General features: G+C 31.3%; 2 protein-coding genes across 2 annotated transcripts; both read right to left on the bottom strand.

Annotated features, from left to right (window-relative positions):
- Window positions 1–1,589: 1,589 nt before the first annotated feature.
- Window positions 1,590–7,039, bottom strand: LOC129917139 (uncharacterized). The gene is made up of 2 exons (XM_055997506.1): window positions 6,606–7,039; window positions 1,590–2,547 (listed from the first exon to the last, which is right to left on the bottom strand). Exons 1-2 carry the CDS (start codon window positions 6,823–6,825, stop codon window positions 2,354–2,356), a joined length of 414 nt encoding a protein of 137 aa, XP_055853481.1. The 5' UTR covers window positions 6,826–7,039; the 3' UTR covers window positions 1,590–2,353.
- LOC129917140 (transmembrane protein 216) lies at window positions 2,411–22,167 on the bottom strand. Its single transcript, XM_055997507.1, has 3 exons — window positions 20,801–22,167; window positions 20,231–20,674; window positions 2,411–2,547 (listed from the first exon to the last, which is right to left on the bottom strand). The coding sequence occupies exons 1-2, from the start codon at window positions 21,018–21,020 to the stop codon at window positions 20,481–20,483; spliced, it is 414 nt and encodes a 137-aa protein (XP_055853482.1). The 5' UTR covers window positions 21,021–22,167; the 3' UTR covers window positions 2,411–2,547; window positions 20,231–20,480.
- Window positions 22,168–23,878: the final 1,711 nt, after the last annotated feature.

Here is a 23,878-nt window from a genome sequence, read left to right as displayed (position 1 = left end):
AGCTTGTTTTTCGGATAAGCCTGTTTAATGAATTTATAGAAGCTTTACAGAAATTACCAAGTTTGCTATTTGATTTTTGGTTTTGATATTAAATAATCTAGCTCGGAGACTTTTTGGTTTTGACATTCAATAATTTAGCTCGGACATTTTTTTGCTATTTGAACTGATTAAGTTTTTGATTTCATTAATGAATATACTAGGATGGCCGAGTGGGTAGAGTGGTGGACTACGATCAAGCAGATACGAAGTTCGATTCCTGGGTGTGGCAAAAAAATATATACTTTTAAAATTATTATTAATAGATTTACTAAAAACTAATGGAATGTTATATATAAAATCAGATCAAAAGATAAAATTCATGATTTAAAACCAGTTAAAAAAAATTCTTTTTTGTTTTTGTAGTTGTTTTTTTAATTTCGATAAGACATGTATTAAAGAGCTATACAAGCTCTTCCGAAGCTATCTGTCAAATCTCAAAGCTTCTGTAGAGCTTCGGTAAAGCTTCGTTTAAGATCCTTATAGAGGGTCAAACTTGTATAACGTTCTCCTTTTTCCATGCCCAACAACCTTACTAAAGTTTAAAAGAAGCTGAAATGTAGCTTTTGTAATACCTTAACCGAAGCTGAAATGTTAGTTGGGTAATGAATATATGTACTGATGGTCGAATGGGTAGAGTGGCGGACTGCCACCAAGAGCAGATACGAAGTTCGATTCCTGGGTGTGGAAAAAAATTATATACTTTTAAAATTATTATTAATAGATATACTAAAAACTAATGAATGTTATACATAAATAATTTCAGATTAAAAGATAAAATTATTTATGATTTAAAATCAAATCAAAATTTCTTTTTTGTTTTTGTAGTTATTTTTTTAATTTTAATGTATTAAGGAGCTATACAAGCTCTTCCGAAGCTATCTGTCAAATCTTAAAGCTTTGGTAGAGCTTCAGTTAAGCTTCGTTTAACTTCTTATAGACTCTATAATGACATTGTTATAAAGGGTCCAACTTGTATAACGTTCTCCTTTTTCTATGCCCAACAACCTTACTAAAGTTTAAAAGAAGCGGAAATGTAAATTCTGTAATACCTTTACCGAAGCTGAAATGTTAGTTAAGGTGAGGTTTCCCAGAATAGCGCTGTAAGTTTCTTAAACAGTATTTAAACAACTTATTAGGAGTTGTTAAAAAAGTTCAAACTTCTATAATCAGTTAAATTTTGTACCAGCTCTACACCAGCTATTATTAATTTACAGAAGCTGTTGTGTAAGTTGGAAAATACACACTTGTTTTGCGGTGCTTCATTAAGGTGGATACAAGTCTAAATACATGAATTATGTCCCACCTCACCGGGGAGCTTTGTTCCTGCGCCAATTGTATAGTCGTGGTGAAATAGGTCCAAGCTTTACCGTAGGTATTGAGAACATTGAATATTAATATTTTTTTTGAATAAATAATTTTTATTTGCTCAGTTTTTTTTACAAACGGCAGTCTAAAATACAATGTTTATGTTTTTATTTTTTAAATGAGATTACATGATGTTTCTACTTATTTAATATAGCTGTGTACAATTATTATTTTATAAATAGCCCTTGATATAATTATGTTGGATGTTTTTTTTATTATTATTATTTCTATAATTATATACGTATGATTGCTTTAATCTATAAGTTTTATAAACACCTACACATTTACTATTACAATTTTACATTATTTTTTTTCTTTCTATCAAGAGATTCACAAAATTGTTGGTAACTTTTATTAAGTATACCTAAATATTTAGATGTTTGTGCAAAATGACTTACATATTTATTTTTTTTTTTCGTATTAAATTTGTTTTAATAAACCTAAATTATATTTTGTTTTGTCTTAGTTAATAGACAAATAGACATTTAGATCGATCATGAATATAATATATTCGTATATTAAATTAAAAAAAAAAAAAAAAAATTGCGAAAAAATATTTATAATAATTACATTTAAAAATACAATATATATATAATTTATAATCAATTTATTGATCCACTTGTTTGACGGCAGAGGGTGCGTTGAGTTGTTATTTTTTTATTATTCACATTTGAAAAAATTATGGTTTTTTATTAACTTTGTTTATCAGACTTTCGTGAATATTTTTTTTTTAGGAAACCAATTTCGAGGGAATTAAGTGAGATGATTTTTAGGATTTTTTTTTTGTTTGAAAAAATTGCCGTTTTGTTTTGGAGTGATTATTTTCCGTTTTATGTTTTTTTTTTTTTATTTTATGTATTTTAAATTCAATTCCGTGTTTTAGTTTTATTATGTATACGCCTGTGGGTATTTTATTCGAATTTTCTCGCCAGATGGTGTTTCGGTTCGTTTAATCGTAGGTAACAGGCCGACACAATGAAAAAACGAATTTAATTGCATACCATATTTCGGTTAGATACAATGCCAGTTGCAGGGTGCACATTAGGTATTCGAGACGCAGTTTATAAGCTTGCAGGACCAGGATATACGATACACCCATGAAGCATGGAATCGTTAGGAAGACAGAAAGAATAACTTTCCAATCTGTAAAAAATATTAAAAAAAAAATCATTAAATCAAGATGGAAAAAGCATAATCAAAAGAGTAATTCAAAAAAAAAAAATATTAATGATTACATTATGGTGAGATGATATAAGAAGCCACTCCGCTAAATACGGTCAACTGTCTCTAGTCGAACATCCTGTCGAATTTTTCTCTAGTTTCATATCTCATTGATATCTCGAGTACGATTTTTACGAATCCTCATCTTGCATATAATATACCTACACGGAGAAAAAAGGCCACATAAAATTAAGCGGATCCCACCTTAAATTAAGCGGATTTCTGCATGTTTTTTTTGCTTCCACTTTAGGTGACAAATCATATTAATTTCAATCACCTTATTTTAAACGGATATCACCTTATTTTAAGGTTGTGAAATTTAATGTGCGCATCATCTTATTTTAAGGTGCCAATTTTTTCTCCGTGTACATACAGTAGTGCTTTTCGAATAATATTGGCCTTTTTAGGCAAAGTTCTTGGAATTCATTTTTTCTATTATTATTGGTTTTAATATTTTTCTTTTTTTCAGTGTAGTAGACTCGAATTTAGGAAAACTTTATCACAAAATAGTAGGTAATAAAACATGCTTTGAACTTCTAAACTTACAATTGGCTAAGAAGCAGTTCACCCTTATCTGAGTCGATTCTAAAATCATAATCATTAAATTTGGAAGTGTGTTTAATTTTTTTTGTTAAAATCGAGTTTTCGCTAAGTGTGGGTCTATTAGTAATGTTATTATGATTAAAAAGTGCATTTGGCTGGTGATAGTTGTACAAAACGAACCGAAGTAATTTATAGTGAAACAAATAAGGTAAAAATCTGTTTGAAGTACAAAGCCAATTTTGTTTGTGCTCAGGGGCGTACACACCATTTGGGGCAAGCGGGGCGGTGCCCCGGTGCAACCGACCGGCGCACGATAGGGCTCCGACTGGACCCAATGCAGAGAAGGCAAATTATTATACAAGTAACGAAGCAAAAAGATAAGATATTTGACATGAATCCCTTGGGTCGAGAAAATTTATCATAATGAATTATAGTAGCCAGCCACATAATATTTCATCTCAAAACACAAAAATTATGATGTACCCCAGGGGCCCCAAAAAAATAAATTGCATTTTTGAAGAAATAATAAATATTATGTAAGGGCCCCAAAAAATATTACTTTAATAATCTTAGCGAGTAGCGACCAATAAATGATACATAAAAAAAAGTATGGCGTATACGTACTTTTTATTTTTTTTTATATCAAAGGGCCTCCAAATACACTGGTCTGCAAGGAAATCCTCCTTTTAATATTCCGAATTCCGATTCCGAACTCGAAGTCAAAATTGGCCTAGCACGTCACGTTTTTTAGATATTCCCGTTAGAAAATCTCAAAAACCAATTTTTTGGCTGTTTTCGAAGCAATATTTTGGCATAAGGTAATCTTTTTCAACTAAATTTGTTACGGTTTATTTCAAATTCTGTTTCAATCTTCTCAATATCTCTTTTGTTCTCCGAGATATCTTAATTTAAGTAAACAAAAGTTTACTTTTCTAATGGATTTTAGTGTGCTGATTTTGAATTCAAATTCGAATTCAAAAAATTTCGTTCAGCTCTTGTTTTTGAGATATGGTAGTTTTTTCGAGATCTTCTAAAAAAAAACAAACTTGATTTTGTGATTATTTAATGCGTATATCTCAAAATCCTGACGTGATATAATATTTTTGACTCCGGATTCGCTCTCACCACATCAAAAACTATAAGAAAAGTATACTTTTGTTTCTAGGAAAAACAAATCTGAAGCTTTAAGCCTGAAAGTAAACACGATGTTTTTTCTTCTTCCCCCTAGTAGCTTGTTTGTATATCTCTCTTTTATTTTAAAAAAGTATTCGATTCAAAAAGCTTGAACAAGACCAAGCTTTCAATTTTCACAAAGTTTTAAAAATACACTCAAACAATATTTTATATCCTTTCCGTAAGGTAGCTCTTCGATCACATAGTTCCTGTCATTTTGCGAAAAAAAAGCTCTTTTGACAAACAATTGAAATTTCAAATACAGTCGATTCCCTATAAGTCGTACTTCCTTTAGGTCAAATTTTCCTCTAAATCAATTTTTTTTACCGTTTTTAATGAAACCGCCTGCAGCAAAAAGATTAAATAGATTCCTCTTAGTCGAATTTCCCTATAACTCGAACCAATTTTCGTGTCCTGTGACAATTCGACTTAGATGGAGTTGACTGTAATTTGTTTACTTTTTCAATTTTTTTTTTATTTGAAATTTCAAAACTTCAAAAACAAAAGAGCTTTTTTTGTTATATTTTTTCCAATAGATGACAGGTAAATATACATGTGATTTTTATATTTTGAGCTTTGTTTACTTTTTCGTACTTTTTTGACTTTGTGTCAAAAAAAGGACAAAAAAGTAAACACGATGTTTTTTCTTCTTCCCCCTAGTAGCTTGTTTGTATATCTTTTTTTCATTTTAAAAAAGTATTCTATTCAAAAAGCTTGAACAAGACCAAGCTTTCAATTTTCACAAAGTTTTAAAAACGAATACACTCAAACAATATTTTATATCCTTTCCGTAAGGTAGCTCTTCGATCACATAGTTCCTGTCATTTTGCGAAAAAAAAGCTCTTTTGACAAACAATTGAAATTTCAAATACAGTCGATTCCCTATAAGTCGTACTTCCATTAGGTCAGAGCTTTTTTTGTTAATTTTTTAAAAACTGCAGGATTTCGATATTTTTGCTATTTTTTCAATTAGTATCTTAATATGTGTTAAAACTTTTCTTAATAAATGTTAATTTGATGTCATATGACAGATCATGTTATGAGAAATAAGCCCTCCAAATTTGAGCTTAATATGAATAATAGCTTTATTTTTGTACAAGGTCAAACGAATCTAAAATGGTGATTTTCTACAAACTACTCATATTATTCAAAAAACATTAAAAAAAAAAAATGGTACGTGCTAGAATTTTTCTGAAACCAAATTTAGATTCAGGAAAGTGAAATCTTTCATAGTTTCAAAAAATTATTTGAAGGAGAAAAAAAAGATAAATTTTGCAAACAAGTGATATTAAAGGGGCAACAAAATTAGTTTTGCCCCGGGGCCCCAGCAACTCAACGTACGCCTCTGTTTGTGCTTGTGCATTCTCAATTTGCTAACGATTGACATATGTATTTTTAAAAGATAAAATGTTGTTCATGTTGTTGGGATCAGGTTCATCTTATTTGAGTTCAAAACATGTGGAACAAACTTATCTTAATCGAGAAATAGAAGTTTAAGCTGCATATGGAAAATGGCAGGATTCTTGCTTGAAGAGAGCCAAAGGAAAGATTGACCTCTGAATGTATCTATCCCAAAACTAATGGTGTGACGGTCTGAAGTTGCTTCTCTAAAAAGGTAGAATGATATTCATAGAATCGAAAGCCACTGCAGAAGTTGACCTATGAACTCTCAAAAAAATTATTAGAGCTCTCTGCTCTAGAACTTTTTGGTGATACTTGCAGAACCATTTTTTCAACAGTGCTACTCACTTGGCTGTGAAACTAACTCTCATTCTCTCGTTTCGTTAGCCTTTAAACTTCTAATTCAACATTTTGTGCGTTTTTTTTTTAAACCTTACAATAAACATGCTTTTTTCAGTTTTTCAATTTATCATATTTTTATGAGTTTTTGATCAATCTCATTTTTTTTTTACTTGGTTATATTTTCTCACACGCACAAAAAAAGTTCAAAAAAAAATATTTTCGTTTATGTTATGTTATGACGAACAAATCTGTTGACACTCAAAAAATTTTCACACTTCCCCTTTCTCGTGATGATTTTTTTTTTGTATTTATGGATAAATTGCCAAACTGCCAGTCTGTAACAATTGTGGTAGTTTAAGTACTTTATTCTTAAGTGAATAGAAAAAAATATATCTTGAATTGAATGTTTTCAATATAGAAATATGGCATAGTTTCATTAAAACTAATTCCTTAATAGAACGAAATTTTGTTTCAATGAAATGTTTATCATTTATCTAATAGTATTTTTCACTCTTGATTACCTCTCTCGGCCAATGATCCACTTCGTCCCATTCTGATTCGTACTGTCTCCAAAATGCACACCACCACCAAAATTACCGAATCCTTTGCCAGAGTATGCCCCGTGTATGATAAGTTAATTGCCTTAAGCAGTCCCATTCCCAGTTCACAACAAGCAAACATTCCGAAATAAAACGAATTCAAATAGATTAGGACTTCGTATGCCAAACTTGGACTACCCATTTCTTATCCTCTCAGATTGTGATTCAACGATAAACAATTTATGAGAATATGTATCTTTAATTTATTTTTCCATTTGTGGTTTTGCAAAAGGTCAGTTTTTTTAATAATCAAAACTTATAGTTTAATTAAAAAATTAATAGAAACACAAGAGATTTCGTGTGTTTTCAGGTGAAAATATACAGAACAACTGATTTAATTAAAAATAGAACATCAGCGGCACCACTTTATCTATGCAAAATAAAAAAAATTAAAAAAAAAAAGTTGGAACATTGTGGCCACTGAACAGAGAGAATCTTTTGTATTAAATGTTCATTTCATATAGCACACGAGTTTAGGATGCTTTATTCTGCCGCTCAATATGAGAAGGAAAAAGTTGTCGCCTCTAACCGAGTGACGGTATTTTTAGACTATACGTACAGTAGAACAATATTCTACATTTATTGGGGTTGAGTCTTTTACTTTGATGCTGAAGTACTTTGAAATTTGTTTGAAAGAATATTGACAATGAAAAGAACACACAATCTAAATAGTCATTAAGAAGTTTTTTTTTTTTGTCTTCTTAGTCATCCTTTTTTGCTTTGATGACTACATTTGGAACTATAGTTACACATATTTGTTTTGTTGTTGTAATACTCATAAGGGTTAAACTGATTTGAAAATCTGTCGATTAAATTGTAATTATGATGATGATTTACAGGAACGTTCTCAAAATGGGGGCTAAATAGTGAAAAAAGGCTGCTGGAAATAAGACCTTATTTCTATTTCAACACTGAAAATAGACCCACCTTGGCTTATTTCGTTTTTTTTTCTACAAAATAAATCAGCATTTCAAAAATTTATTTTAAAAACTATTTATATGGTATATGAAGTTAAGAGCGTATAAAAGTGAGGGTGCCTCCTGGAACCCCGCTACAGGCATTTAAAGAATGACTTTATACTTGATGAACATAGCTATAAAAAAGTTCAATAAAGCAAATAATATATAGCAAAACTGCTTTTAGAGTGAGTCGTAAAATTTATTTCGAATTTGAAATCCTAATAGCGCGAAAAAGTTGGAAATGGTGAAGTCTAAGAAGAGTTTAAAAACTAATCACAATCGGTTCATATCTTTGGACTCTGAAGTTTGAAAAAAATTTAAAAAATGGTATTTCTAAAAAAAAAAAAAACTTGACCACCCTAACATTATATTTTTTCAAATATAATAGACAACTTTTATATGAGCAAAATATTAAGTAGAAAAAAAATGTTCAAGTTAAGACCTCCGTTCGCACATGCGTTCTGAAATTTGTCGAAAAAACTCCTATTTTTACAATATTTTTTCATTTTTATAGACTATTTGGTAAATTATTTTAACCAAATAAAAAGTAAAAATTAATTTGAAATAATCAGTGAAAGTCAATTATGATTTTAAAAAGCGATTCGTACATGATCATTTTCAGTCAAAATGAAAAAGGGAACAAACTGTAAATTAAAAACAAAACCAATTTCTTTTTCAAGACATCAGTGGACCTTCCTATGTAGCTAGCCCTCTCTATATTCAATTTGTACTTCCTCTGTAGCCAATCTCTATAGCATAGGCCATGTATTGGAATGGTGTAAAAAAAAATTCAAACAACAATACGACAGTGGGAAGGATTTTCGTTTTTCGTTGAAAAATTCTTAATTCTTCGAAATGAATGTGAGCCCTGTTGGGTTGTTACTATTTATTTAATTTGGTTTGTTATAAAATTTGTCATTTTAAGCACACGCGAAAATATTGATTACACTGGTTTTTGTTACAGACACACAAATATACTTTTCTATAGATTTTTTGTTTGCTGAGCTCGAATCCGAAGTCAAAAAAAATTCAATCACATCATGTTTTTCAGATAATCCCGTTTGAAAAAAATCGAAAACGCCGATTTTTACCAGTTTTCGAGGTTATTTTTTAGCATTTGGTTATTTCATTTAAATAAATTTGTAACGGTTACTAAAAGAACTAAATTGTCTTTCTAAATCCGTTTAAATCTTGTTAATATCTTTTTTTTTCTTCGAGAAATCTAGAAAAGTTCTTTGCCCATTGCTTTCAAATTTTGACACAACGTTACATTTACTATCTCGCAAGTTTTTATATTGGCGAGGGTGGTGAATCGCGGTGAGCAGGGGCGGACTGGGATGCAAAGGGCCTTCCGGGACTTTTAGGAAAAGGGCCACAAAATACTTACATAATTATTTACTTACTCGAAATATTTAAAAATAAAAGTTGATATGCAGAAATTGTTTTTTTTATATACAGTGGTTGAAAAATAATTAGAAACAAGCTCTTTTTTTCAAAATGTATGTATGTTCTTAATATAAATAAAAAATATTAGAAATATTTTTTAACAGAGACATTTGAAGAGCTTGATGTTTTATTAATGATCTCGTCTTTATTGCACCTTCTTTTTCTTAAATATAAGGGGTTGGTCTGTCAGGAATAATTGTTAAGGACGTTTTATCTATTTTTTCGGAACATGTGGCATTTTACGAGGACTGCAACCACATTAAACCTGTTCGGTTTGTGCAAAAACAGTGAATATATCGGCAATTCCACCATTTGAAATCCAAATTTTAGATCCATTCAATACGTAATGTGTGCCATCGGCACTCTTAACAGCTTTCGATCTAATTGAACTAGCATCAGATCCTGAACTGGGTTCGGTTAAGGCAAATGCAGCATACACCTGTTCTGTAGCAACCTTAGGCAAGTACTTGGCCTTCTGTTCAGGGATACCGAACAAAAGAATTCCCTTAAATCCGACACTTTGATGGGCACCCAAAGTAATACCAACACCCAAATCATTGGCGCCAATGATTTCGCAAAGACGACCGTATTGGGTGTTGCTTAGACCCAAACCACCATATTCGGTTGGTACTTGAATACTGAAGGACTGCAACCACATTAACCGACTTATAGAAATTAGTCGGTGACAGTCCTTTTTATTAATTGTACCTACTTTTAATTAATTGACCAAGTTTGGAAAATGTAAATGCTAAAAATCATTTATTTTTTCAAATAAAAGCATTTGTTTTTAAGAGTTTTCGTGAATTTATCCAGTGCTTTTGTTTGTCATGTTAAAGCTTCACAAAAAAAAGTGTTTTGAATAATGAACCATTTAAAATTTCAAAACTTTTAATTACATGTTAAAAGTTAAATTAAAATTTAAGATTTCACAATTTAAAAATCTTTTAAAATAAAATGATGATGTTAAAAAACAACACTTCACGATTTTCACAAAAAAAAAAACAATATTTTTAACAGTTACTAACAGTACCTTTTACTGAACCGGTAAATTAGGTACTTCGATAAATTTATTAAATTTTATATCATTTTTTAAATTTATATTAAAATTCTTATAAAATTAAATTCAAAATATTTTTGTGAGTTATCAGGTACATAAAAAGCTTTGATATTCTAAGCAACTTTATCTATGCATTCTATTACGATTTTATAATGCTTTTTGTCCCGGGTTTTGCTCCCATAAATATGGTCACCGTAATTATACCACAACTCGTGTTTGCTAAAAATTTGTTAAATATTTTGTATACACAGGGTGTCCCAAAAGTAATGGATCAAACGAAATATGCTGATAGGCTAACTTTAGGACTCTCAGAATTTGGTAAGTTTTTGCGAAATTTTGAAAAGTCCCGACCTTGCAACTGTATTTTGCTCCCTCCGCTCATAATAGATTTTTGTTTTTTACAATTCTTTCACTAAAACATTTCTTAATAATAAGAAATAATTAATAAAACAAAATATTTTTTGCTGCAAATCAATTAAGAGTTCAATATTTTTTAAAAACTCAATTTGTTACTTTTATTTCATATCTTGTCACCTAAATCTCTAAATAGGGGAGATTAGGTACTGTTGAAGCAAAGGACGGTTGAAACAACACATGTAGCTCGAGAATCGTTAGAGATACAGTACGACTTATAGGGAATCGAATGTATTTGAAATTTCAATTGTTTGTCAAAAGAGCTTTTTTTTCGGAAAATGACAGGAACTATGTGATCGAAGAGCTACTTTACGGAAAGGATATAAAATATTGTTTCAGTGTATTTGTTTTTAAAACTTTGTGAAAATCGAAAGCTTGGTCTTGTTCAAGCTTTTTGAACTGAATACTTTTTTTTAAAATGAAAGAGAGATATACAAACAAGCTACTAGGGGGAAGAAGAAAAAACATCGTGTTTACTTTTTTGTACTTTTTTGACTTTGTGTTTTGATGTAGTTCAGGCTTAACACAACAAATAAAGTGCCTTGGCACCACTGTTTTTATCGAAAGAAAGTAATTTTCATTTAGATTTTTCAACAATCTATACAGATAAAGTTTTTGTTGTTTTTTGTTTTTTGCCTCGAAAGATTCATATAGGGCCCCCAAACAGAATTCGGTAGGCCTCCAAAGATCCATAGGAGGCCTTCATTGACTTAAAGGTCATAAAGATAATTCTGTGGGCCTCGAAAGATCCATATGGGGCCCACAAACAGAATTAGGTAGACCCCTAAAGATCCATAGGAGGCCTTCCATAAACATGATTCTGTGGGCCTCGAAAGATCCATATGGGGCCCCCTGAAAATCCATAGGGGGCCCACAAACAGAATTCGGTAGGCCCATTAAGATCCATAGGAGGCCCCCTGAAAATCCATAGGGGGCCCACAAACAGAATTCGGTAGGCCCCTAAAGATCCATAGGAGGCCTTCATTGACTTAAACGCCATAAACATGATTCTGTGGGACTCGCAAGATCCATATGGGGCCCCCTGAAAATCCATAGGGGGCCCACAAACAGAATTCGGTAGGCCCATTAAGATCCATAGGAGGCCCCCTGAAAGTCCATAGGGGGCCCACAAACAGAATTCGGTAGGCCCCTAAATATCCATAGGAGGCCTTCATTGACTTAAACACCATAAACATGATTCTGTGGGCCTCGAAAGATCCATATGGGGCCCCCTGAAAATCCATAAAGGGCCCACCAACAGAATTCGGTAGGCCTCTAAAGATCCATAGGAGGCCTTCATTGACTTAATGGCCACAAAGATAATTCTGTGGGCCTCGAAAGATCCATATGGGGCCCCCCGAAAATCCATAGGGGACCCACAAACAGAATTCTGTAGGCCCCTAAAGATCCATAGGAGGCCTTCATTGACTTAAACGCCATAAACATGATTCTGTGGGCCTCGAAATATCCATATGGGGCCCTTTGAAAATCCATAGGGGGCCCACAAACAGAATTCGGTAGGCCCACTAAGATCCATAGGAGGCCTACGTTGACTTAAATGCCGCAAACATAATTCTGTGGGCCTCGAAACATACATAGGAGGCTCACAAACATAACTCTATAGGTCTCGAAAGATCCATAAGGGGCACAATAGATTTATACTGACTAAAAAGGCCAGAAACCGATTTGAAGCATGACGTGAGTGAATTTAAAAATTGAATTTCAAGTGCTTTTAAGAAATGTTTTCTTGCCCGAGGGCCTACCGGGAAAAATCCAGAATGCCCGGTGGGCCAGTCCGCGCCTGGCGGTGAGATACAGCAAAGCGTGACCGTGTCAGATAGTTATACTAAATAATTATAAATAAAATAAATATTGTGGCACGACATGTCATACATGCAACACCCCTTAAAGGAGCAATGCCTATTGACTTACAACTCTCAACTATTCTTGTGTGCGTGTAATTAATTTTCAAGAATAGAATAGAAGTTTACCGCCGAATCCGAACGGCTAAGCAGAGATGCACTTTTTCAAGACAATGATACTCTTGGAAGCTTTGTCAATTCTTCGCAAGAGGAAGTACCTGTACCCCTTAAAAAAACTTTTTAGTTTTTGTTGGTGGAGGCTGAGAATCGAATTCATTGCACTAACCATCGCACCATGGAGCACTATCAAATAATTACTAGTGAGAAAAATATCTTTTTTCTTGAAAAATTTTTGTCAAAATTTGAAAGCGATTGGTAAAGAACTTTTAGAGATTTGCTATTAAAAGCAAATGATATATACGTCCAAAACGCGCCGAAAATGCGTCGAAAACGCCTAGAATATACGTCCAAAACGCGGCCGAAACGCGTCCAAAATGCCAAAATAAGTCACAAACGCCTCCGAAACGCGTCCAAAATGCGCCCAAAAAACTCATAAAACGCGTCCAAAACGCGTCCGAAACGCATCCGAAACGCGTCCAAAACGCGGCCAAACGCGTCCTAAGTGCGTTCAAAACAAAAAAAAATATGTTACTCATACACCATAGTGAACCTATCGATAAAATTATAGAGGGGAGAAGGGATGCATTGATAAAATTCTTTGTATAGCTTATAATATTAGAGCGACATTTAAGCTAGCTAACATATATGTATGTATATTAGAGCGACATTTAATATACATATATACATTAAAATTACCTAAATATAACTTAGTTTAAGATATTTACTACCCAAATAATTTCATATGAAATTGTTAGCACAAAATTTTGGTAAAAAAGAATTGACTCAAAGGAAGAGATTAGGTACTTTTGAACGTGGAAAACAGTTTTTATAGAAGGGTGCAAGGCGATAATTGGAATCGGACGATTGGCATATATATATTTTTAAATAAAATAATAAATAATTTATATATATTTTTAAATAATTCCACGGGAATCTGCTCCACATGGGAATTTATTCCACCTTATGTAGGAATCTGTTCCACTTTTTGAAGTGGAATAAATTCCCGCCCCGAGTGAGAATTTATTACACTTTTAATTGGGAAATAACTTCATTTTCGTGGGGATTTTTTTAAAAGATTTCTTTCAAGTCTCATAGTTTTTAGTTCGCGTGATTTGAAGAAATAGGTATCTTACAAACAAAGCGGACAAATAATGATAACTTAATGATCAAAAACATATCAACCCCTTTTGTAATAATTGGTTAAAAGCGAAGCGGAAACAAATTTGTTGACATGAGAATCTACTCAAATTTCAAAACCGAAACGCGAAGCGGAAAAAAATTTTGACCACGGGAGAATCAATTTTGAGGTGTGAAAATAAAAATTCGCGCGAGTTTTTATTTTCACACCTCAAAATTGATTCTCCCGTGGTCAAAATTTTTTTTCGCTTCGCGTTTCGGTTGTGAAATTTGAGTAGATTCTCATGTCAACAAATTTTTTTCCGTTTCGCTTCTAATGTTGGCCTTATTTTACTTGGCGTTATTTCATAGCATCATTGTCCATATAATTGCTTATATCCACAAGATGTAGTTACATAATTGAGAATTCCGTCCAAGCAACTTCAATTGAAGGAAAAACTCTATAATCGTTTGTTTTGAAAAAGAATACAACGTCGTTTTATAAAAATAAAATATTTTGGTAAAACTAAACCTTCTATTTCCATATACATAAAAATATTGCTTAATATGAATTCAAATGGTTCTTAAAATATTCAGAAATCAATCTATTTTCTACAGTTTTGGTGGGTAATAATTCCACAAAAAAATTGGTGTAGTAAATTCCCTTCCACGGTGAGAATTTATTCCACTTCAAAAAGTGTAATAGATTCCCACTTGAAGTGGAATAAATTCCCATGTGGAGCAGATTCCCGTGGAATTATTTCCCTGCACCATTTTATTTGCCTTGATAGATATTAGGGTGCTTTTTTAGCGAGGATTTTTATTGCTCCCATTTCAAAATTTTGTTGGAAATACCAAAAAAAAAACAATTTGCTCAAATTATATATAAATTAACATTTAATAAACGCCCTCTTCGTATGGAATGAAAAACGAACTAGTATGAGAGAAAGAACAGTTTCAACAAAGAACCCGCCCACTGACACACCCCTTTTTTCTAATAACGTTTATTTTTCAGAAACTGCGTTCAACATTTAGAATTTCTTGTAACACGTAAAAATTATTTAAATTTTTTTGTTCTTAAATCCACCCACCGACACACCCCTTTTATAAAAATCCTTACTTTTCAGAAATAATGTTTACAATTTGTGTACAATTTTCGGAGTCTTTTGAGGAAATTATTCTAAATAATGTTTTTACAAAGTCCTCGCCCCCTTTTCGAAAATCCTGATTTCTCAGAGATTATATCTAAGAGTTTTGGATGAATTTTAATTTTAAGGTACATATGAACATATGTACATATTATGTATTCCTCAGTACAAAAAATACAAAATAATAAAAAAAAATTTGCTTGAAATATTGGAAAACATAACATCAGAAAAAAATACAAATAAAAAACAAAAACAAAAAAAAAAAACAAACAAACAAAATTAAATTGAATGAAATCAACATGGAGATAATTTATTTTTATTTTTTAATACAAAGTGGATTAGGCCTACAGTGGGAGACCATTGAAAAAAAAAATACGCAAGTTGTTGTTACTTTTTAAATTAAAATTGGATAAATGCATTTTCACTGCAAGATGCATCGATCAAACAAAAATGCTTTTACAAAAATATATTTTACGCCTTTGCTAAAATTCTTACATTCTTTAGATACACTAATGCAATTCTAAAATAGCTTTAAAGAAAAATTTGTAGGCCGAATTGACATATTGGCTTTCAAATATCTCCTAAATGCATTTTACAAAATAAAATAAATTCTTTCTATACCTACCTACTCAATCAAATGTAATCACCATGCATCGATAAAAAAAAATGCATCTGATACCAAATTGAATACTAAAACATTTCAAGTGTGCTGGACGCAATATTCTAAACACATGTGTTCATTCATTTTTATTAAAAACAAGAAGATAATTTCAATAGTTCGCGTACCATCACACATCACATCAAAAGGAATGCTAGTGCACAATCGTCAGGCCATTACTCTTTTTTGGCCATTATTGAAATTCTATAAAATAAATAAAATGGTCTTTTTCTGAGTAATACACTCCTTTTCATCAGAATAGGTACACAACTTTTCAAATGTTCATTAACCGTTTGTCCCAAATAGTGGTACGTGACCTAACAAGTTTTTATTGTTTTTTTGATAGTTTAAGATGTTGGGAAAAGCAACAGCTAAAATTATTTCAAAATGGACCATAACTTTCGCATTGTTTTTCTTGTAAAGTTTTTTTTGAGGGAAAATTAACTTATTTTTTTTCTTCATCAGAATAGGTACCTACACCCTTGTTGTCTTTAATGTTTTTGTGGATTTTGAGCAAATTTACCATTAAAACAAATAAGTGTAATTTAGTAATCATACTACCATTTTGAAAAACATGGGTGGATTAAAATCGCTAAATTTTGGCGAAAACACCTTAAGAAAAAAAAACACACAATGAAGGATCCACCAGTACTGGTATGATTAAAAAAAAATTACGAATTGTGAATATGCTCTATACAGACTTCAAATACAAACATTCTGGGGTTAAAGAAAATGAATGGTGGTACAAAAAATGCAAAAAACTCACTCTAAGACGAGTGAATTTTTACATGTGCTACCAGTTTTGGTGGATTAACGACAAGAATAAAAGTGAAAAACAGTTGTTATTTGTAATTTTAGGACAGTAAATAGAATGGTCATTAGTCCCAATCTTCTAAAATGGCTGAATTTTGAAAAGACACCATTACTACACCAAGAACAGAATTGTATGCGTTCAAGGTTTTTGAAATCCTTTACCACATGAAAAGTTGAGTGGTATTTCTTGTTATTTTTGGATCAACGAACATTTAATTTTAATGTCCTTGGTGAGTTAAACTATCAGTTTAACATTCTGCGAAAGGAGAAACCATTTTGAGACCAACATCATTGTTAAAAAAGAAGTGTTAAGGCATGGAAGAAAGTAATCTTCTAAGATAATACAAATAATGAATTTCATACGTGAAGAATGGTCACAATTATTTGTAAATGCATATTCAAGAAACTTTTCCTTAATTCTCTAGAATTTGTGAACCAGTATTCTGAATTTTTTAACAGGACCACACCTCCTACCACAAAAAATGCTCTGTAAAATATTGGGAGGAAGTGCAAATTTAGAAACTAGGTACTTGTGTATCTACCATAGAAAACAACCCTGAACCTTGTTGAAAATGTTTGGAAATGGCTAGCCCGTACTGATAAAATTTGTGATATTTGATTTTAAGACAAAAATATTTCCTTACCCACCATTTAACAATTTAGGGAAGAGATTCAGATAGATTGCATAGAGAGATTTAACAATGCAATTTCTGGACAGTTTTGTTATTTTTTTATGAATAAAAACGCAACTATTCAAAAAATAAAATTAGTAAAATACATTTTTAAGAAGAACTTGGTTTAAATTCATTTCATGAACCACTTTCACATCATTCTCTATGTGTACCTATTCTGATGAAACAAAAAAATTACTCAGTTTTTCGATGTGAAATGCCATAGAGAAACAAGAAAAATAACCACACGTTTTGAATTATTTTTTTTTGCTGATTCTGCTAACATCTTAAACAATGACTTGACATCAAAAAATTATTATTTTTCCTACACTGTGAGAAAAAAAAACGAATACTGAATATTTGAAAAGTTGTGTACCTATTCTGATGAAAAGGAGTGTATATGTGTTGTACAAGGGAATGGTAATTCTGTGGTATGGAGCATATCGCATTTGTGCCCATGATTATGAAAGTGGACTAAGTCACTTTTTGTATTGTTTGAAGAAAAACTTACATAATAATTTTCTTATAACGATTTAATTATATTTCTTTTATTAAATCACTAGAGGAGCAATAAAAAAGTTTATTTACTGCATTTTCGCTTTCAAATAAAGTTTACCCCTTAAATAATAATTATTTTTAGGCTAGATTTGATGCCATTTTTAGGAGTGACTTAGTCCACTTTCATAATTAAGGGCACATTTAAGTATACATTTTAAGGAAAATAATAAGCAATTTCTCTTATTACTTGTTTTTAGTAAAATAATCACAAGAAATTTTACTGAAGTTTATATACATAAAAGGTTGTATTACTGTTTGAGTTAATATCATGATACGTATACGCCCTAGTGAACCCCTTTTAAATAAAAAAAATATGTTCGATTTTTAAGCTATTATTATTAAATAAAATCAGATTTCACTGAGGGCCAACGGGGAAAACAGTACTTTCTTTCTTAAACTATAAATAAATGGCTCTGCTAAAATGATAAATGAAATGTATACATCCGTCTTCTCCATCGTTTGCCCGGGTGATTACCAGTTAAATGTATTGTAATTACAGATTTTTAAAAACAACTTATAAGAAAGTTCTATAAGGCCCAATTTATTCACTATCCATTATATTTAAAGGCTCCATTAAAAATTAGAACACTGTCAAATCATATACAAATATTAAAGTTTCCCTTTTTAATGGCGAGTTTAAATTTAATGGAGTGTGAATAAATTGGGTTCAAATTTGTTTGTTTTCTAATAATTATAAAATTGCAGATTTATTTATTGAAGACAGTGAAGGTGATATTTTCGAAGTTTTAGGTATGTGAGATATTAATGTTTAAACATAAGATAATTTTTAGAATGCATTTTTATTAGGGTACTGAGGTCATAGGTTTTTCCTCATACAACTATGCAATTAATTACTAATAGGTTTTTCCTCATACAACTATGCAATTAATTACTAGTATTGAAGAATTACATTAAGACAGAACAAGAGCCAATTCTAATCGCAATAAAAAAACCTTTATAAGGTGCTGTGAAACGATGTCCCCAAATATAATATTTACCTACATAAAGATAATATTTGGGATTTTATAATATAAAAAGTTTAGTGTGGCAGAGTTTTTAAGAATATCAAATATTTAAATAAGTACAGTAAACTTTTTTCAGTTTTAAAATTCTGAGTTTAAAGACATTCTTCTGGGTTTTCAAATATGTTCATCTATATATAGTTCTACTACAGCTGTTGTCCTTCAACTATAATTTCTTATCTTTGGAGTAAATTTATGAGAAAATATCTCCTTATACTTAGACCATGAAAAATTTCCCTTTGCCTCAGATCCTTTTTATTATTTATAACCGGCCATTAAAAAAGGGATATTTTAAATTTTGTATGCGATTTGACAGTTTTCTAATTTTTTAATGGAGACTTTAAATATAATGGAGTGTGAATAAATTGGTCCTAAGAAGATCTTTTGGCATCATTTACTTTTTGAAATTTAAATAAAAAATAAAAACACAATGCTTCGTTTTTGAAAAATTGATTTTTCAAAAAAATTCCCGATTTTCTTAATTTCTTTTTTAATTCTATTTGATTTATCTACATTTTTCAATTTTACAATTATGAGCACTAGATGGTGCTACTTGTTAATCTCTTTGACATTTCTTTTCCAAGAGTAAATTTTCAAACACAACGCCGAAAAATGAGTATAACTCCAAAAATTCGTTGATATCGAACAACTACTTGGGGAGAAAATAAAAAATTAAAAAAAAAAAACCCCAATGGGGAGATTCCATTATTAATGGTTTTCAAAAATAGATGTACGTAAAATAGCACTTGGATAATGCAGTGAAAAAGTACAAACCGATAAACGGCATTTTTTAACTTAAACCAATACTTGCCCTATAGAGCAAGTAAATAAATCAATTGACTCGATTAATTGGTCAGTGATAGAAATTCTACATATGTTAACTATTTAGCTTTTTTTTTAAACAAATAATTACGCATACACCCCAGTGGCCCACTTATATAAAGTGAAAATGTAATTCAACTTATCCTTCATACTGACGGTAATCGCTTCCCATGCCAAAAAAAAACAACGATTTTTGATTGAATACTAGGGATAAACCATAAACCTGCATTCCCAGAAATTGGTCATACCTCCAAAGCAAAAATAGCCATTTTTATCATTGATTTGGCAACATAGAAATACCCTTAACTTTCAAATCAACAAATACTAAACATCAAATTTTTCTATAAAAGCCAAATTTTCATTATTTCGATGAATTAAGCGTTTTTACCGCTTCCTACCGCCCGGACTATTAAGCTTCTTAAAAAATCAGTCTTCTACATATTTTCAAAATATAAAATTCGATTAAAATCTCCAGTTCAATTTTTTGCTTTTGTATGTACGAAATTATAACATTTTGGCGATAGAAATCGTAATATTTATGTATAGCAATTAAAATAAGAAATTAAATCAAAAAGATTTATTCTATAAGAAGCACACTGGATGCTGTCATAATCATAAATTTTCCCACTATGACTAACAACCGGATGCCACAAATATTGAAATAAAAATTTTTTTACCACTCTCACTGGCGCTAATTACTTATTCGCCCATATCTTTATTTAATATAATATATGTAGGTATTTTGTATATAGAAGAAAATAATTATATAAATTGAAATTAGTCAAGTGCAAAAAATGCGTCTTTTGGGTATTTTGGCTATAATGTATGTATAGATGCAAATTTTAATTAATTTTTGGAAGAATTTTTTCATACAAACTTACCACATCATCATTTTAGACTTTAGCTCCGTTGATATATTTCAAAATACCGAGTATACAACGAAGGCAATCCCCAAAACACCAATTTCGTTATATATGCTCTTTATTGTTTTTCCAGTTTATGTTGTTTTTTTTATTGTTGTTGTTGTTTTTTTTTTCAATTCGCTCGTTATAGTTAGTGCCTTATGGAACACACCCTCACCTTGTATCATATTCTTATTATTAAGCTCTTTAACAACGGTTTCAAGCACTGCTAGGTATATGTAACTGGCTGACACATAGCACAGATAAAAATTAATGCAAAAAACAATTCAGCCGCTTGCAAAGTTAACATTAAGGCACATAGAATGTATTCGAATTTTAGAATGTATTTTTGAAAGAATAGAAAATATGCTACACCAAGGATGCTTGGGAATGTCAATATTGCTGAGAGTATCGCTTGCCATCCTGGAAAAAAAAAAAAACAATTTAATAAAAAAAAAAAGTTATAAAATAAACAAAAACACGCCCAAAACAGATATAAAGATACAAAAAAAGTATCTTATGGATAAACACATTTATCTTTTGGCTTACCCCGGTCACTTAAACTGCATTTTCTGCCTAAAACAATTCGAATCGTTTCCAGAATACATAACACCAGAAGCAAGAAGGCCTCCCACCGATGGCCGTTGTCTTCGTATTGCAAGTTGATTCCCTTCAATACAGTAATGCTGATCTCACTAGCAGCAAACATACCAAAATAGAATGAATTGAGATACATTAGTATTTCATATGATAAACTGGCGTTGAGCATTCTTTCTTTATTTGGCTGCTATTGATGCTGCTATTGCTCCGGCGACGACGGCGGAGGAGATTCTTCTCCAGATTCCAATTGAGTTATATAAAATTGTTCTTGAGCGATGATGGCCTCTATCGTACGGCTGTTTGGTTCGTTCGTCGTCGTCGTCGTTGTTGAAATTATAGATATTGTTGTTTTCTCAAGGATTATTTCTAGATTTTTTGTAGGTATTCAACTTCGAGTGAAGTGAAGGCTAGAATAGGTAGCAGACTTTTCCATATAAATTATATGAGTTATATAGAAATCGTATGGAAAAAACTATGTTATTGTTTGCTTTTATTATTTTATTTGGAATAGGTATATCGAACCCAACCCACGTGTCCGTTCGTTGGTCTCTTGGCTTGTTTTTTTTGGAATTTAATTAAAGCTATTCATAAATTAATCTAACTAAAGTATAGTTTTTTTTGTTAAACAACAATTGGAATTTGTGATATTGTTGTTGACGCTCCTTGAATTTTGGAAAACATGGAAACGCACTGCTGGACACAATAATGATGGTGACGACAATAATTACAAACACGACGACGAGGATAACAACGAAATGACATGTTACTCCCACAACACCCACTAAAAAACGACATCATCGGCGGGCGTATGGACGACGCGTCGCGAGCTAGCGACGTTATAAGGATGAGTGCCGCCGAACAGTATAAGAAGAGCACACACGCTAGCTCTAGAAGAGGCTATGTGTTAGCTAGCTATGAGCTGGATGGTTTGCTTCTATTCTATTAAACTTTCTTTCAAGAAATTTTAAATTTTTCTTTCCTTCATGTTTTGTTATTTAGTTTCCTTTCTTGATTTTTGATAGGTTTTTTTTTTTTTTTAATTTTTAGTACATCCGATTTTGTGCGTTGTGCGCATCCGCCGGAAAAGTCTTCGTCGTCGTTGTCGGTCGTTGGTGGGAAATGACATTCCAATCATATAGTACTAAATCATGGATTCGGTCGAACATGTGGCGAGTGATTTTCGAATTTGTTTTAACAAAATCGACCAACAACCGACAACGGACGTACGATTTGGACGTTGTTTGTTGGTAAGACGTAAAGAAGGGTATATGTGTGTGGGTATGTTTTTTTTCTTTTGATTTTGGCATATGTGATGGTGATGTGTTTGGGAAAATTGCCAACGATAACCGATTGATACGAAAGTGACAGTTGGACTAGAATGTATTTTTGGACAAAAAAATAAACGCATGTTTTTTGTTGAACAAAAAAATGATGAGTGTTTTCTTAATGAGTCTTTTAGTGTGCATATTTTAAATGGATAAGTTATTAATAACATTCGATTTTTTTTTCATGTTTTTTTTTTTTTTTTTTTTGAAAATTAATGAGGCAAGGAAAGTTATTTGCTTATGCAAAAAAATGTAAAGACAAGAAAAAATTTGTTATATGTTTATTTTTTTGTATAGCTGATTGGATTTTTAAAAATAAATCCATTCAATGATATTTTATAATTGCATTTATTAAATAATGGGTATCTATCAATTTGTATAAAAAATGTAGTTGTTATGACATAATGGTACAAGGTTAAGTGGTTAATTGTCAAAATTGTTGGGGACTCGACTTTTAACGAAAAATATTTCTTAAGACGTGAGGTGCTTTTTCCTAATAGCGCTACCTAGTTCTGCTGTTAAATTCTTTCAAAATGATATTAGCATTAATTTTGAAGTATTTCGACGCAATTTGGATCCGCTTTTGATGAATCACCGTTGGGAAAAATTAATTTATCAGCAGAACAATGAATGCATTATACAATACAGTAGAGAAATGACTTTAAATTGAATCAGAACTTAAAAAAAAAATTGATTCAAAACAGATAAAAAGACCATAACGGATTTCTGCATGATGGTTTTTTGCCAAGATGACTTCCGTCTTAAATTAAGCGCATAGATAGTAAGAAGATTTTCATCTTTAATTAAGTGAATTTCCGCTTAATTTAAGACGGAAGTCATCTTTTTCTCCGTGAACGCAAGAATATGAAAATATTATTTTTGATTATTTTCAAGTGTTCCAAAATTAGTTTCCATTTTGTGTTTTTTTTAACTCTGCAACTAAGTACTTATGCTTCTCTATAAAAATTTTGTTGTAATCTGTTTAGTCATTTAAGAGAAATTCAGAAATCAAGAAAACGGTTCTGTGAGAGGTAGCGGTAATAAAGGTTCATTTTTTGTATTTATTTTGAAAAGTAAGACCTTATTTGCGGAAACCCTCAGATTTTTTTTTAAATCGAAACTGTTGAACGTTTTTTGAGAAAAATAAGCAAATGTGTCTTATGATGGCAGATACCGCTAGTTTTAGTCTTAAAAATACTCAAGAAAATCTACTAAAACTCATTATCATTAGATACTACCAAATTTGAGGCCAAAACTCTTTAATGGTTTGGAATGTAGATCGATATAAATATAGAGAGAGAGACAGAGATACATACACAACAGACGGATCGAATTGCGAGACCCACTTTTTCGCATTATCAAACATCGTTCTCTTCTTCTTCACGATCTCAATGTCGTTGTCGAGGGGTTCATAACTGTCCGCCTGGTTGACCTCTGAAATCGGCGGCAAACCTCTAGGTTTCAAATTGTTGAATTTCTGAAGCCAAATGAATGCTGTTTTTTTTTTCATTTGCTTGTACCAGGCTTTTAGGCTAACCTTTCTTCTTGCTTCATGTCGGAACGTTGTTCGTTATTGCCTTTTTGGAGGGGTTCACAGGATCTCTCCTTTTAACATGGCGATATCTTTTGAGAAAAAATGAATTAACAGATCTTCTTTTTGTTTGGATCATAGACTTGGCCTAGTAGTACCTATACCTATCTA

Source organism: Episyrphus balteatus, chromosome 3, assembly GCF_945859705.1.
Source record: "Episyrphus balteatus chromosome 3, idEpiBalt1.1, whole genome shotgun sequence".
In the NCBI taxonomy this organism is placed as follows: domain Eukaryota; kingdom Metazoa; phylum Arthropoda; class Insecta; order Diptera; family Syrphidae; genus Episyrphus; species Episyrphus balteatus.
This window is presented reverse-complemented; position numbering and strand designations above follow the sequence as displayed.

Coding starts and splice junctions, on each gene's coding strand:
- LOC129917139 (XM_055997506.1), bottom strand. CDS start 6,825: ATGGGTAGTCCAAGTTTGGCATACGAAGTCCTAATCTATTTGAATTCG. Junction 2,548..6,605: donor TGGATCATTGGCCGAGAGAG/GTAATCAAGAGT, acceptor TATTTTTTACAG/ATTGGAAAGTTATTCTTTCT.
- LOC129917140 (XM_055997507.1), bottom strand. CDS start 21,020: ATGCTCAACGCCAGTTTATCATATGAAATACTAATGTATCTCAATTCA. Junction 20,675..20,800: donor ATGCAGTTTAAGTGACCGGG/GTAAGCCAAAAG, acceptor TTTTTTTTCCAG/GATGGCAAGCGATACTCTCA.